This window comes from Neoarius graeffei, chromosome 2, assembly GCF_027579695.1.
Source record: "Neoarius graeffei isolate fNeoGra1 chromosome 2, fNeoGra1.pri, whole genome shotgun sequence".
NCBI classification, from domain to species: domain Eukaryota; kingdom Metazoa; phylum Chordata; class Actinopteri; order Siluriformes; family Ariidae; genus Neoarius; species Neoarius graeffei.
Window position 1 is genome coordinate 38,805,242 of NC_083570.1, and position 14,622 is coordinate 38,819,863.

The following is a 14,622-nucleotide window of genomic DNA, read 5'->3' on the forward strand; positions in this document are numbered from 1 at the left end:
GGGAGCTGAAGTGAAATGGGCCTTGAGGGTTTTGAAGGCTTTGTCAGCTGCAGCAGTCCATTGGAAGGGCTGTTTGATGCTGGTCAGTGCGGTGAGTGGGGCTGCCACGGTGCTGTAGCCCTGGATGAACCTCCTATAGAAGTTGGTGAACCCCAGGAACTGCTGCAGTTTCTTACGGCTCTCTGGAACCGGCCACGACGTCACTGCTGACACCTTTGCAGGGTCCATTTGAATGCTGCCCTCGGTCACCATATATCCCAGGAACGAGACAGACTGAGCGTGGAACTCGCACTTCTCTGCTTTCACAAACAACGAATTTTCAAGCAGGCGGCGCAGGACCAACTGGACGTGGTGGGTGTGTTCAGACAGGGTTTTTGAGAAGATCAAAATATCGTCCAAGTAAATGAAAACGAACTTATTGAGCATGTCTCTAAGGATGTCGTTTACCAGCGCCTGGAACACTGCTGGGGCATTGGTGAGACCGAATGGCATGACCAGATATTCATAATGTCCCGTCGGGGTGTTGAACGCAGTCTTCCACTCGTCGCCTTCTCTTACTCGCACCAGATGGTAAGCGTTCCGGAAATCTAGCTTGGTGAACACTGTGGCCCCTTGCAGCAGTTCAAAGGCGGAGGAGAGTAGTGGCAGAGGGTAGCGGTTCTTAACCGTAATGTCGTTCAAGCCCCGGTATGCATGGGCGAAAAGAACCATCCTTCTTTCCCACGAAGAAAAATCCAGCTCCGGCAGGAGAGGACGATGGACGGATTAGGCCAGCGGCCAGAGAGTCATCTATGTAGTCCTCCATGGCCTTTCTTTCCGGGGCTGACAGGGAGTAGAGATGGCCCTTAGGGGGTGCGGTGCCTGGCAGGAGGTCAATGGCGCAGTCGTATGGTCGGTGTGGGGGCAACGACGTGGCCTTGGACTTGTTGAACACCTCTCTCAGGTGGTGATAGCAGACAGGAACCTTGGATATGTCGGGGGTGGAGCTGGTGGTCTCCTGGTTGGCTGGCAGGACAGCTCCCTTCAAGCAGGTCTGATGGCAGCCCCTTCCCCACTCTCGTATGGTGCCAGTCTCCCAGTCAAGTTGGGGGTTGTGTAGACGGAGCCACGGGTACCCTAGGATGAGTGGTTGGCCGGGTGAGTGTAGGAGGTGGAACTGGATGGACTCCTGGTGGTTTCCTGACAGCAACATGGTCACGGGGGTTGTGATGTGTGTAACTGTGCCGAGATGATGTCCACCCAGCGCTCGTACAGGAACGGGTGGAGTGAGATGGTGGTGACCCACACCCAGCTGCCATGCGAACTCTGTATCCATGATGTTGGCTTCGGCTCCAGAGTCCACCAGGGTGGTCAGGGCACAAGTGGTGTCGGGAAGCTGAAGCAGGGGTTTATGGATGGAGGTCAGGCAGCGCTGTCGTTCCTCGGGGGAGAGGGAGGCACGGCCGATCTCCATGGGCTCAGACTGATTATGTCGGCTTTGGGGCGTGACAGGCAGGAACTGGGCAGCAGAAGACTCCCCCCGAGTGTGGGTGGCAGGTTGACTAGGATGCCCCTTCTCTCGTCTACGGATCTGGATACGATGATCGATGCGCACGGCAAGGGCAATGGCCTCATCGAGTGTTGCTCATGGGAAACGAGCTCGTCCTTGACGTAGTCCACCAAACTGTGGAGGAAGGTGTCCACTAGTGCCACCATGTTCCACGAACTGCGCCTCACCAGGGTACGAAAGTCAATGGAGTAGTCCACCACCATCCGGTTGCCCTGACAGATACTCATCAGTGCTCATGACGCCTCTGTTCTTGACAAGCCCAGGTCGAACACCTTTAACATCTCCTCAGCGAAGGCACAGGCCGGGGTCTGCAGGTCGAATTCTGCTGTCCCCCACAGCCGAGCCCGGCCGGTCAGGTGAGTGATGATGTACCCCACCTTGGCTCCCTCCATCGAGAAGGTCCTGGGCCGCAGAGAGAACTGGATACAGCAGCTGGTCAGGAATGGCCGGACCTGGTTTGTGTCACCATTGAAACATTCCAGATTACCCATCTTCAGTTCCAGGTCACCAGGGGCCAGAGCAGGAGGAACATGAGCAGATGGAGTGGTGAGGTTGGTGAGTACTTGCAGGACCTGGGTTAGCTGAGGCTGCTGTTGTTGAAACAGTTGTTGCTGCTGGTTAAGCTGGAGCAGAGATGCAATGTCACCGGACATCCAGTTTATGTCTCCCTCTGTATGTTCCAGTCTGCAGGGCAGTCATTTTAGGCTCAATCACCATGCTGGTCAGGGAGGGCGCTGGGTCCATGATGGTCAGATCATTCTGTCAGGATAAACAGACGAGGACCCAAGAGCACAAGTTAAATGTTGAGTTTTATTGATAGCAGGGGAAAGGGTGGATGTGCGAAGTTCAATGGCCAGAGATGGCTGGTGGGAGCATAGTGGTGATGTCTGCAGTCTCCCATCCAAGTATTAACCAAGCTTGGCCCTACTTAGCTTCTGAGATCAGACAGGATCAGGCATTGTCAGAGTAGCATGGCTGTAAGCTGACAGCACTTGGGTTTCAGGCAGTCTCCCAGCAAGCAGTCCCTCAGCAGACAGACAGGACAGCACAACAGGCAGGAGTAGGGAACAGGCTGGAACACAGAGTCACAGATCAGGTAGCAAGATTAGGGACAGAAATGCAGGGTCAGGTTACCAGGACTGAAGAGTTGACGGAGTCGATGCCTTGAAGACGATCTGACACTGAAGCTTGGGAGGACTGCAGTTTAAATACCCACAGAGGAGGAGCAGGTGATAGGCAACAGCCAATGACAGCTACTGAAAGTTAATAAGAGGAGGAGTATGCAGGCGTGGCAGGTAATACTGAGTGGAGAGGAGTGGAAATGTTACCTGAAGAGAGGAAAACCACAGGTAGGACCATGACAATCTCCATCCTTGTCTCTTGTTTGCTGCATAAATGGGAATAAAAAAATATATATTTTGAGAGTTAAAATCGACTGCAAAGTTGGCATTCGAGCTGCCCCACTGAACCAGCCAGCCCTGAGTGCGTGACGTCACAGCGGTAACCGGTTTTAATGTCGAGGCCTTTGACAGCTATCGGCCAAAGTCATATCAATAAAAATTTATGGTGAAAGTAAGAAATACCATTACTGACTTGCTCAATAAGACTGATTTGACTTCATTGATTGTGGGTTGACCTTCATTAAAACAGGATAGGCATTATAACTTATGCAACATACATGTACATGCATGCATTTTCACTGATAAAATGTAAAAGGCTAATTAAATAATCAAATGAACTGAGACAATCACATTCTGAAGCAAATTAAATAATCTTATACCGGTAACTTAAATACACAATACAAGTTACATGTATTAATCTAAATGCAGGTAAACAACAACTGTTGTTGTTTTTGTTGTCTTGTATCCAAATGAGATCTTACCCATCTGTGTTCTTGCTTTTTGAAGGCTGATCTTGTGGCTGATTGTTTTGAAACAATTTGACTTTCAGTTCTTCATTCAGTTTTCTGTTCATTCGCTTCTTCCACGTAAGAGCAAGATATTGCTGCTGAGGCAAGCATATCCAGCAGAGAAATCAGATGGCTGGTCCACTCATTCTCCATTTTCTCCATACTGAGTACTCCACCATTACTGCTCAGCTCAGGCAATTACTAAAACTTGGGATGGGACGGGACGTCACCGGTTTTAGCAACAACCACGGGGAGGTCACTGCCCGAGCAATATGTCCCGTCTCGTCCCATCCCATTCTGTCCCGGGTTTTAGCAACAACCCTCGGCTCACACTCCAGGAGAACTGGTGCAACTGAACTTACTTTCCTTTTCTTGTAGTTTTATTTTCCTTTAATTGTTGGTACTACACCCTCTTTCAATATGGGCTTATAGCCAACGCTCCTCAACATGTCAGAGGTCTCATACGAGTCTTCAGTAAAATGTGCAGAGCAGAGGAGAGACCACTTCGTAGGCGCCCAATGTGCCCATGAATTTCTTGCAAAATGCATCCAAATCTTTGCAGTTTGAACATTCTTGGGCCATGAATGCAACGTAAATCCACCTTCTGTCATGTTGCTGCACCTGCCAGCAACACATCTACGTGGCATGGCAATAAATTAGCTCAAAATGGAAGCTTGAACTTGCAGTCAGCTCTGTGTTTTAGTATAGTGGAAATGGCAATGAGACCGATAGCCTTCCTGCGGTGACGTCACAGATGTCAAGGTCATTCACTCAGACCGCTACCTATATGAATCATTTTAATTGTAAAAACTGCTATATTAGATTTATTGTTAACACTTAAAACTATTACTGTGCCATTCTTGAGGTCTCAAGGCATTTACATGTATAAACAAAAAGTGAGGCCATGGTTCTACATATCTCCTTTAACTGTTAGCGTTATCTGCCCCAGGACTGTCTACTGACAGACTGTTAGTGACAGTTACAGTAGGGCTACCTTTCTCTTTGTCTTAACTTGGTGTCCCATGACTTTCCACAATAATCACTACACATACAAAACTTCAGATCACTACCTATACTTTTGTTCTCCTTTCATGCACCAGTAAGATAATCTAAATAACAGCATCTCCCACCATCTTGCTAACTTTTGGTGTGCTTGATATTTACTCCTATAATAACATGGCACAGGTCCTGTTGGCCCTGCCCATGCTGTCACTATGCGTTGGAACAATTTTATTTTTGGCTTATCTGTGTGTCTGGCTGAGATTCTCATTTGCATGATATCTCAAGAACAAGTGGTTGAATGTTTGTTGGATTTATATAGAATTATAATTGTAACAACTTCCCTGAATTACCACCTTATAGTGATGAAGGGGTTTATGTGTTCCAGTGATCCTAGAAGTTAAGCTGTTGGGGGCAATCACCCCTGGTAGGGTCTCCCAAGGCAAACTAGTTCTAGGTGAGGGACCAGACAAAGAGCGATTCAGAAGACTCTCATAAGGAACAATAAAAACAAGGACACTGATACCTCACCCAGAATAGGGATACCAGGACCCGACTCTGGAGCCAGGCCTGGGGGAGGGGCTTGTCAGCGAGCACCTAGTGGCCAGGCCTTTACCCATGGGGCCTGACTGGGCACAGCCCAAAAGAGCGTTATGAGTCCGCCCTTCTGTAGGCTCACTTTTGGCAGGGGGAACCATAAGGGTCCAGTGTGATTTGGATTGGTCAGCAGTATGAGGTGGGTGCCATGGCAGTCTGATCCCCGGCTGACAAAACTGGCTCTTGGAACATGGACTGTAACCTCTATGGCAGGAAAGGAGCCTGAGCTGGTGCAGGAGGTAGAGAGGTACTGGCTAGACATAGTCAGGCTCACCTCAACACACGGTATGGGCCCAAGACCAAACTCCTGGAGAGAGGCTGGATTCTATTCTGGAGTTGCCATCAGTGAAAGGTGGCGAGCAGGTGTGGGTTTTCTCATAGCTCCCCGATTTGGTGTCAGTGCATTGGCGTTTACTCTGGTGGATGAGAGAGTTGCCTCTGTGAGGCTTCAAGTTGGGGTACATGTGCTGACTGTTGTCTGTGCTCATGCACCGAACACCAATTTGAAGTATTCAGCCTTCTTGGAGGCTTTGGGTGGGGTGCTGGAAGGCACCCATTTGGGTGACTCTATCATTCTGCTAGGAGACTTTAATGCTCACATTGTCAGTGACAGTAAAACCTGAAAGGGTGTGATTGGGAAGAATGGCCCACCTGATCTAAACCAGAGTGGTGCTCTATTATTGGACTTCTGTGCTAGGCATAGTCCATAACGAACACCATGTTCAAGCACAAGGGTGTTTATAAGTACACTTGGTACCAGAGCACTCTAGATCATAGGTTGATGATCAATTTTGTAGTCATATCATCAGACCTTCAGTCGTATGTCTTGGACACTCGGGTGAAGAGAGGAGCTGAGCTGTCAACTGATCACCACCTGGTAGTGAGTTGGATCAGATGGCAGGGGAAGACATCAGACAGACCTGGCACACCCAAACATATACTGCAGGTGTGCTGGGAATGTTTCTCAGAGCCCTCTTGTCAGAGAGATCTTCAACTCACACCTCCAGCAGAGCTTCTCCTGCATTCCTAGAGAGGCTGGGGACATTGAGTCTGAATGGACCATGTTCAGTGCCTCTATTGCTGGAACAGCTGTATGGAGCTGTGGTCGCAAAGTTGTTGGTGCCAGTCGTGGCAGCAACCCCTGAATCCGGTGGTGGGCACCAGCAGTTAAGGGAGTCATCAAGCTGGAGAAGGAGGCCTTCCAAGCCTGATTGGCTTGTGGAACTCCTGAAGAAGCTGACGGGTACCAATGGGCCAAGTGGAGCATAGCTGCAGCAATTGTGGAAGCAAAAACTCAGTTGTGGGAGAAGTTTGGTAAGACCATAGAAAAAGACTTTTAGTCAGCCTTGAATCAGATTCTGCCAAACCATCAAGCGACGCAGGAGGGGAAAGAAGTGCTTTGCCCATGCTGTTTACAACAGAGTGCTGTTGACCTCAACTGGGGATATAGTCAGGCAGTGGAAGGAATACTTTGAGTATCTCCTGAACCTGTCTGACACACCTTCCATAGAGGAGGCAGGTTGGAGGACTCAGGGAGGACTCACCCATAACTAAAGCTGAGGTCATTGAGGTAGTTGAAAAACTCCTCAGCAGCAGGGCTCCAAGAGTGGATGAGTTTTGTCCTGAGTTCCTGAAGTCTCTGGATGTTGTTGGGCTGTCTTAGTTGGCACAGGTCTTCAACATTGCGTGGAGGTTAGGGACATTGCCTCTGGACTGGCAGACTGGGGTGGTGGTTCCCATCTGTAAAAAGGGAGACCAGAGGGTGTGCTCCAACTTTCAGGGGATCGCACTCCTCAGTTTCCCTGGGAAAATATATGCCAGGGTACTGGAAAGGAGAATTTGTCCATTAGTCAAACCTCAGATTCAGGAGGGACAATGCAGTTTTTGTCCTGGCTGTGGAACACTGGACCAGTTCTTTACCCTCTCAAGGATACTGGAGGGTTCATGGGAGCTTTTCCAACCAGTCCACATGTGCTTTGTGGACTTGGAAAAGGCATACAACCATGTCCCTCAGGGAGTCTTGTGGGAGGTGATCTGGGAGTATGGGGTACCAGGTCTATTGATATGGGCCATTAGGTCCCTGTATGAATGGAGCGAGAGCTTGGTTGGCATTGCTGGTAGTAAGTCAGACTTGTACTTGGTGGGCACTGGAATCTGCCTGGGCCAATTCTGTTCATAATTTTTGTGGACAGGATTTCCAGGCACAGTCAGGAGGTAGAATTGGTCTGGTTTGGTGATATCAGGATTGCGTCATTACTCTTTGCATATGGGGTGGCATGGTGGTGTAGTGGTTAGCACTGTCACCTCACAGCAAGAAGGTCCTGGGTTTGAGCCCAGTGGCTGACAAGGGCCTTTTTGTGTGGAGTTTGCATGTTCTCCCCATGTCTGTGTGGGTTTCCTCTGGGTGCTCCAGTTTCCCCCAGAGTCCAAAGACATGCAGGTTAGGCTAATTGGTGGCTCTAAATTGACTATAGGTGTGAATGTGAGTGTGAATGGTTGTTTGTCTCTATGTGTTAGCCCTGTGATGACCTGGCAACTTGTCCAGGGTGTACCCCGCCTCTCGCCCATAGTCAGCTGGGATAGGCTCCAGCTTGTATGCGACCCTGCACAGGATAAGCTGCTACAGATGATGGATGGATTTGCACATGCTTTTTACACATGATTTTGTCCTTTTGGCTTGATCAAACTGTGATCTCTAGTGTGCCCTGGGACTGGTTGGAGCCAAGTGTGAAGCAGCTGGGATGAGAATCAGCATCTCCAAATCATAGGCCATGGTCCTCAGCCAGAAAAAGGTGGAATGCCCTCTCCAGGTTGGGGGTAGGTCACTACCTTAAGTGGAGGAGTTTAAGTGTCTTGGGGTCTTGTTCACAAGCAAGGGGGAAAAAGTAACTGGAGATTGACAGGCAGTTTGGTACAGTGTCAGCAGACATGCACATGCTCTACTGATCTGTCATGGTGAAGCAAGGGCTGAGCCAAAAGACAAAGCTATTGATTTACCCATCAATCTATGTTCCTATCCTCATCTATGGTCATGAGCTCTAGGTAATGATCAAAAGAATAAGACTGGGGCACGGGCGATTGCTCTAAGACAACGAGGGAGGCTCAGCCTCCTCTAAAAATGATGAACATCGTGTAGGATGAATTGTGCTAGGCTTATGTTATAGCCGACCTTATAACATTGCTATTTCAGATCCAGAATCATAGAAATATATGTGCTCAACCCACTACAGTGCAAAATCATTCCGTTATAACTTTCCCCAGTTCGCCTAACGTGTGCGTGAGTTTTTCCCCCTCATGACAGCGCGATGCAGCCCAGCCTCAGTGGATTGAGAGCTATGTGCTTGTCAATCTCAAAATGCAAGACGATTATTGGACACATACTGCGAAAATGCCCGCCCACGGAGTCTCACGGACTCCCAGCCTCAATGGACGTCAATGGCATTTGGGAGCGATGCGCTTTTCAATCTCAAAATGCAAGATGGTTATTGGACAAATACTGTGAAAATGCCCACCCACGGACTCCCAGCCTCACATGGGAGGGACATGGCAGTTTCCGCGAGGAGACTGGTGATTGGTGAAAGCGGCCGGATATTTTCTTTGATTGACAGCTCGTTTCAACTATAGACAGGCAGCGGACAGTGTTGCCAGATTGGGCGGTTTCCCGCCCAATTGGGCGGTTTTAAGTGCATTTTGGCGGGTTTTGAACATATTTTGGGCTGGATAACGTCAGCCGTATCTGGCAACATCAGTTCAGTCCCATGCGGATTCGCAAGTGCTGTGGTGTATTGTAAGAGATCGGCTTACATTTCGATTTCATTCATTACATACGGTTTCTACCAGCTTTTTTAGTTTGTATATATTTTCATTGTAAATAAAGTGTAACTATAGTGTTGTCAAGTTTGCTATCTTAGTTCCAGAAATTTCGTTTATTTGAGTGACTGAACTTGAACTTGAGGGGGCTAGTCAGCTAGCAAGAAAGCTGTGCACGGATTCCGAGCATTGCTGATTTAATTTTGGCGAAGCCATTTGCCAGTCTTCCTTTCGAGGAAAAAAATAAAATTAAAGAGCAGGGTAGACCAACGCCTCAAATTGACTTGGTGAAAAAGGTAGGGAATAATACTCGTTCCTTTCAGCTCTCCTGGTACGAGAAAGTGAATTGGCTAACAGCAAGTGACCCACATCAACAACAGTAAATAGGCTACTTTAGTAATATGTCATGGATGGACCAAAAATATAGAATCTATTTAAAATGTTTATGCTGAGTATATTATATTGGAATATATGTTTTTCTGGATATGAATTAAACACTGCTACAATTTGGAAAACATTTTTAAACAAAAACACAGCCGAGGTCAATTTTTAAACAACATGCCACAATTTTAAAATATTAAATGTTAAAATATACCCCCCCCCAAACACCACCATCATGTATATTGGACAGTAGGCTAATGGGCCAAAAGAACCTGTTATTTCACAGTTTGTGACCCTGCCAACAATCAGCCAGATCAGAGGCAAGAGTATGGGCAAAATTGATGTGTTTTTTCTTTTAAAATCTGGAAATATCGTAACCGACCAGCCTCCCCTGTTTGAAAGACTACCAGCCACCACTGGACTGGGGATACAAGTGGCAGAAATAAGCTCATTCCACAGGATGTCTAGGCTCAGCCTTAGAGATAGGGTGAGGAGCTCAGACATTTGGGAGGGGCTCTATATACAGCTGCTGCTCCTTCATATCAAAAGGAGCCAGTTGAGGTGGTTCAGGCATCTGTCTAGTATGCTTCCTGGACACCTCCCAGGGGAGGTATTTCAGGCATGCCCAACTGGGAGGAGACCACTTGAATAAAATTAAGAGGCCACTTTTAATGGTGATTAGTACAAATTAGTAACAAGAATGGCTAGACTTGGTGGAGACCTCCCTATCACTGGCATTGAGTTCTACTAGTTTTATGATCATGGTCAGTAATAAAATAACTTGTGTGTATATAGGAGGGGATTCGACTCATTTTTATGATCTATATTGTATATAATATATTGAATATATAAGCTGTATAGTAGAAATAAATCATGTCTCATTTTTGCAGTGAATTTCCTGATCAGGTGTATGAGAATGGAGATGCTACTGGGGCCATTGAGTTGAAGAGGCCTGTCGGAGCTCACTGCCATGGAAGCAAAGCTCAATGGGAGGAGAACCGCGATAATCTGGTGGCTAAAAAGAAGCTGTACATTGCCGCTATAGTCTGCCTGATCTTCATGATTGGAGAAGTGATTGGTAAGAGTCAGGCTGCTATCAAAAAGAACAGTAACCAAAGCTTCTAATCATAGGGCACATTTGTGTGTTTAGGTATGTTATCTGTGTTTAATTATAGAACTTCTTCAAGAAATAATTAAGAGGGAAGATGAGGGGTGATTTACAATAAAGCACATGGTGTGTTTATGTGTATTATTAAATGTAGGAAGTTGGGAGGAACTGCTCACAGAATGGTATATAGGAATATATACACCTATATTGGGATCCAAAGGTATACTTCTATTTTGCATTCTTTTTTAAATTAATACAAAAAGTTCCATCTATCTCTTGAGAATCCCTCTTTTGCTTTAATGACAACTGGTATGGACTCCACAAGTTTGTGTAGATCTTGATCCTAATGATCCATGTTTGATCAAATCCATTGGAGTGTTGCAATGGCTGTCGAAAACATGGACAGCATATCATCTCTAAAAAGTGAAGCCTCCACAAGTCTAGTGCCCCTGCTGGCTGGCTGCAGTACAATTTTTAGCCCTGCCCATCCCCATGTATTTCAATGACAAAATTTAGTTAGTTTATTCAGAAAAAGCTAGTTTATTCATGCTAGCTACCTAGCCATATAGCAACCTTAATAGCTATATGTGTCCCAAATATTTCAGTATTTATGACATCCAGCCACCCATCAAAATTAGCCCAAAATCATTTGTTCATCACCAAACACATACACTACCAATAACTTTTAGGGTAGTTTTTATAAGTAGGCAAATTAGTTTACAGTGTGCTTAGAATAGCCATGTGTCCCAAATAATGAGTTACTCACACTGCACTGCCAGAGCATTTTGCACTGGTGTGAACAAATTTCCAGTTCATGTGATAAAAGTTCTTCCTAGATGCATCCATATTAATGAAATATCTTCAGCAGACAGTAATAAGGTCTCTAGATAGACATACGATTGATTTCCACAATGAAGACGCTCTGTGGCGCAACAGATTGAGGAGAAGGGGGCAGGCTTACAAAATGAGTGGTTGTACCTGACTTTGACTGGTCTCTACTGCACCAACTCATGCTTCAAATTTGACAACATGGCAGAGGTATTTTGGCTTCGTTTCTATAGAATGGGAGGCAATGGAGCCAGGCCATACAAGTTTTCTAGTCAGTTAAATGTTGTGTGGACATGTGCTTCAGTGGAAGGGGTAAGGCTGAAGAAGTATCTGGCTTTTTGTACGAAGTGGTACATGGTCGTCAGGGAATTCATTGTAGTTTTAACATGACATCTACTTTGTTGATGTTATCAACTGTTCACTGATGGTGACTTGAGTGCTAAACTGTTCATGGCAACTGTAGTCCTAAGCCATCGTAACAAAACTGTAAGGCTACGTTTACATTAGACCGTATCTGTCTCGTTTTCTTCGCGGATGCACTGTCCGTTTACATTAAACCGCCTGGAAACGCCGGGAAACGGGAATCTGCCAGCGTCCACGTATTCAATCCAGATCGTGTCAGCTCCGGTGCTGTGTAAACATTCAGAATACGCGGACACGCTGTGCTGAGCTCTAGCTGGCGTCTCATTGGACAACGTCACTGTGACATCCACCTTCCTGATTCGCTGGCGTTGGTCATGTGACGCGACTGCTGAAAAACGGCGCGGACTTCCGCCTTGTATCACCTTTCATTAAAGAGTATAAAAGTATGAAAATACTGCAAATACTGATGCAAATACTGCCCATTGTGTAGTTATGATTGTCTTTAGGCTTGCCATCCTTCCACTTGCAAGTGGTAAGTGATGTGCGCTGGGATCACACACACAGCGGCTCAGTCCCGAATCACAGCTTGTTCACTTCACTCGCGTGCTCTGTGAGCTGCGCAAGGCCGGAGTGCGCACCCTCCAGAGGGCACTCGCTGTTCAGGGCGGAGTGATTTGGAGCGCAGGATGCCTGCGGAGCCAAGCGTATCCGTGTATTGGTGTTGCTGTGTGCACGCAAATCGTGTATTGGCGTTGCTGTGTGCACACTAATCGTTTTAAAAACGTTAATCTGATGATCCGCTGATACGGTCTAATGTAAACATGGGCTAAGTGTCCAGAGCCATCTTCTAAGGGTATCTTTAGACTGTCCATATGGGGCCATCCTTCACAGGAGTGAAGTGATCAGAACTCCAGCCAGAAGTAGCGCATCAAGATGTATCAGCCAGGTCCGAAGAGTAGGAGAGGCCAGCATCACTGGTATCTCTGGATTGACATGTGTAACATGTCACTGTATTCAGAAAGTATCCAAAGTCTTTTCACCCTCATTTTGTTACATTACACATCTATACTTCATAATGCAAAAAGTTTTATAATTTTCTGCTTCACAAAGTTGAACTGACATTTTTTTCTGATGTTCAACCAGAATTTCAGTTACTTTAAATCAATCTTCATATGTCATGACAACCCATTCTTTTTCACTGACTTATACAATTGGATGTGATTTCTTCTTGAATGGAACATTTTCAGCTTTGGAGGAGATAAATATTCTCTCTGTGGGACACAAAAGAAACGAACCATTTAGAAATTCTGGTTTCTTGTTCATCTTTACATTGCGGTATTGGCTCTGCACCCATTGCCAGCTCCAGAGTCCTGCATTAAATTGAAAGAATAAACCATTTCCCTGACAACTACAATCTTGCCATAATAATAGCAAGAGAGAATCATTTAAGACATACAGTGGTGCTTGAAAGTTTGTGAACCCTTTTGCATTTTCTATATTTCTTCATAAATATGACATAAAACTTCATCAGATTTTCACACAAGTCCTAAAAGTAGATAAAGAGAACCCAGTTAAACAAATGAGACAAAAATATAATACTTGGTCATTTATTTATTGAGGAAAATGATCCAATATTACATATCTGTAAGTGGCAAAAGTATGTGAACATTTGCTTTCAGTATCTGGTGTGACCCCCTTGTGCAGCAATAACTGCAACTAAATGTTTCTGGTAACTGTTGATCAGTCCTGCACATCGGCTTGGAGGAATTTTAGCCCATTTCTCCATACAGAACAGCTTCAACTCTGGGATGTTGGTGGGTTTCCTCACATGAACTGCTAACTTCAGGTCCTTCCACAACATGTCCATTGGATTAAGGTCAGGACTTTGACTTGGCAATTCCAAAACATTAACTTTATTCTTCTTTAACCATTCTTTGGTAGAACGACTTGTGTGCTTAGGGTCGCTGTCTTGCTGCATGACCCACCTTCTCTTGAGATTCAGTTCATGGACAGATGTCCTGACATTTTCCTTTAGAATTCGCTGGTATAATTCAGAATTCATTGTTCCATCAATGATGGCAAGCCGTCCTGGCCCAGATGCAGCAAAACAGGCCCAAACCATGATACTACCACCACCATGTTTCACAGTTGGGATAAGATTCTTATGCTGGAATGCAGTGTTTTCCTTTCTCCAGATATAATGCTTCTCATTTAAACCAAAAAGTTCTATTTTGATCTCATCCGTCCACAAAACATTTTTCCAATAGCCTTCTGGCTTGTCTACGTGATCTTTAGCAAACTGCAGACGAGCAGCAATTTTCTTTTTGGATGGCAGTGGCTTTCTCCTTGCAACCCTGCCATGCACACCATTGTTGTTCAGTGTTCTCCTGATGGTGGACTCATGAACATTAACATTAGCCAATGTGAGAGAGGCCTTCAGTTGCTTAGAAGTTACCCTGGGGTCCTTTGTGACCTCGCTGCCTATTACACGCCTTGCTCTTGGAATGATCTTTGTTGGTTGATCACTTCTGGGGAGGGTAACAATGGTTTTGAATTTCCTCCATTTGTACACAATCTGTCTGACTGTGGATTGGTGGAGTCCAAACTCTTTAGAGATGGTTTTGTAACCTTTTCCAGCCTGATGAGCATCAACAATGCTTTTTCTGAGGTCCTCAGAAATCTCCTTTGTTCGTGCCATGATACACTTCCACAAACATGTGTTGTGAAGATCAGACTTTGATAGATCCCTGTTCTTTAAGTAAAACAGGGTGCCTACTCACACCTGATTGTCATCCCATTGATTGAAAACACCTGACTCTAATTTCTCCTTCAAATTAACTGCTAATCCTAGAGGTTCACATACTTTTGCCACTCACAGATATGTAATATTGGATCATTTTCCTCAATAAATAAATAACCAAGTATAATATTTTTGTCTTGTTTGTTTAACTGGGTTCTCTTTATCTACTTTTAGGACTTGCGTGAAAATCTGATTATGTTTTAGGTCATATTTGTGCAGAAATATAGAAAATTCTAAAGGGTTCACAAACTTTCAAGCACCACTGTAAGTATTTAAGT

At 45.7% G+C, this 14,622-nt stretch overlaps 1 protein-coding gene across 4 annotated transcripts in view; it reads left to right on the top strand.

The window, feature by feature from the left end:
• The window catches only part of slc30a2 (solute carrier family 30 member 2), a 43,154-nt gene that overhangs the window by 15,641 nt on the left and 12,891 nt on the right, over window positions 1-14,622 (top strand). For all 4 annotated transcript variants that reach the window (XR_009654061.1, XM_060914179.1, XM_060914180.1 and 1 more), the window contains exon 2: window positions 10,136-10,323. Coding sequence is in view for 3 of the 4 variants with exons in the window: in XM_060914179.1 (XP_060770162.1) it covers window positions 10,136-10,323 (188 nt within the window). In the remaining variant the exon portion in view is untranslated. The remainder of the gene's footprint in view (window positions 1-10,135; window positions 10,324-14,622) is intronic.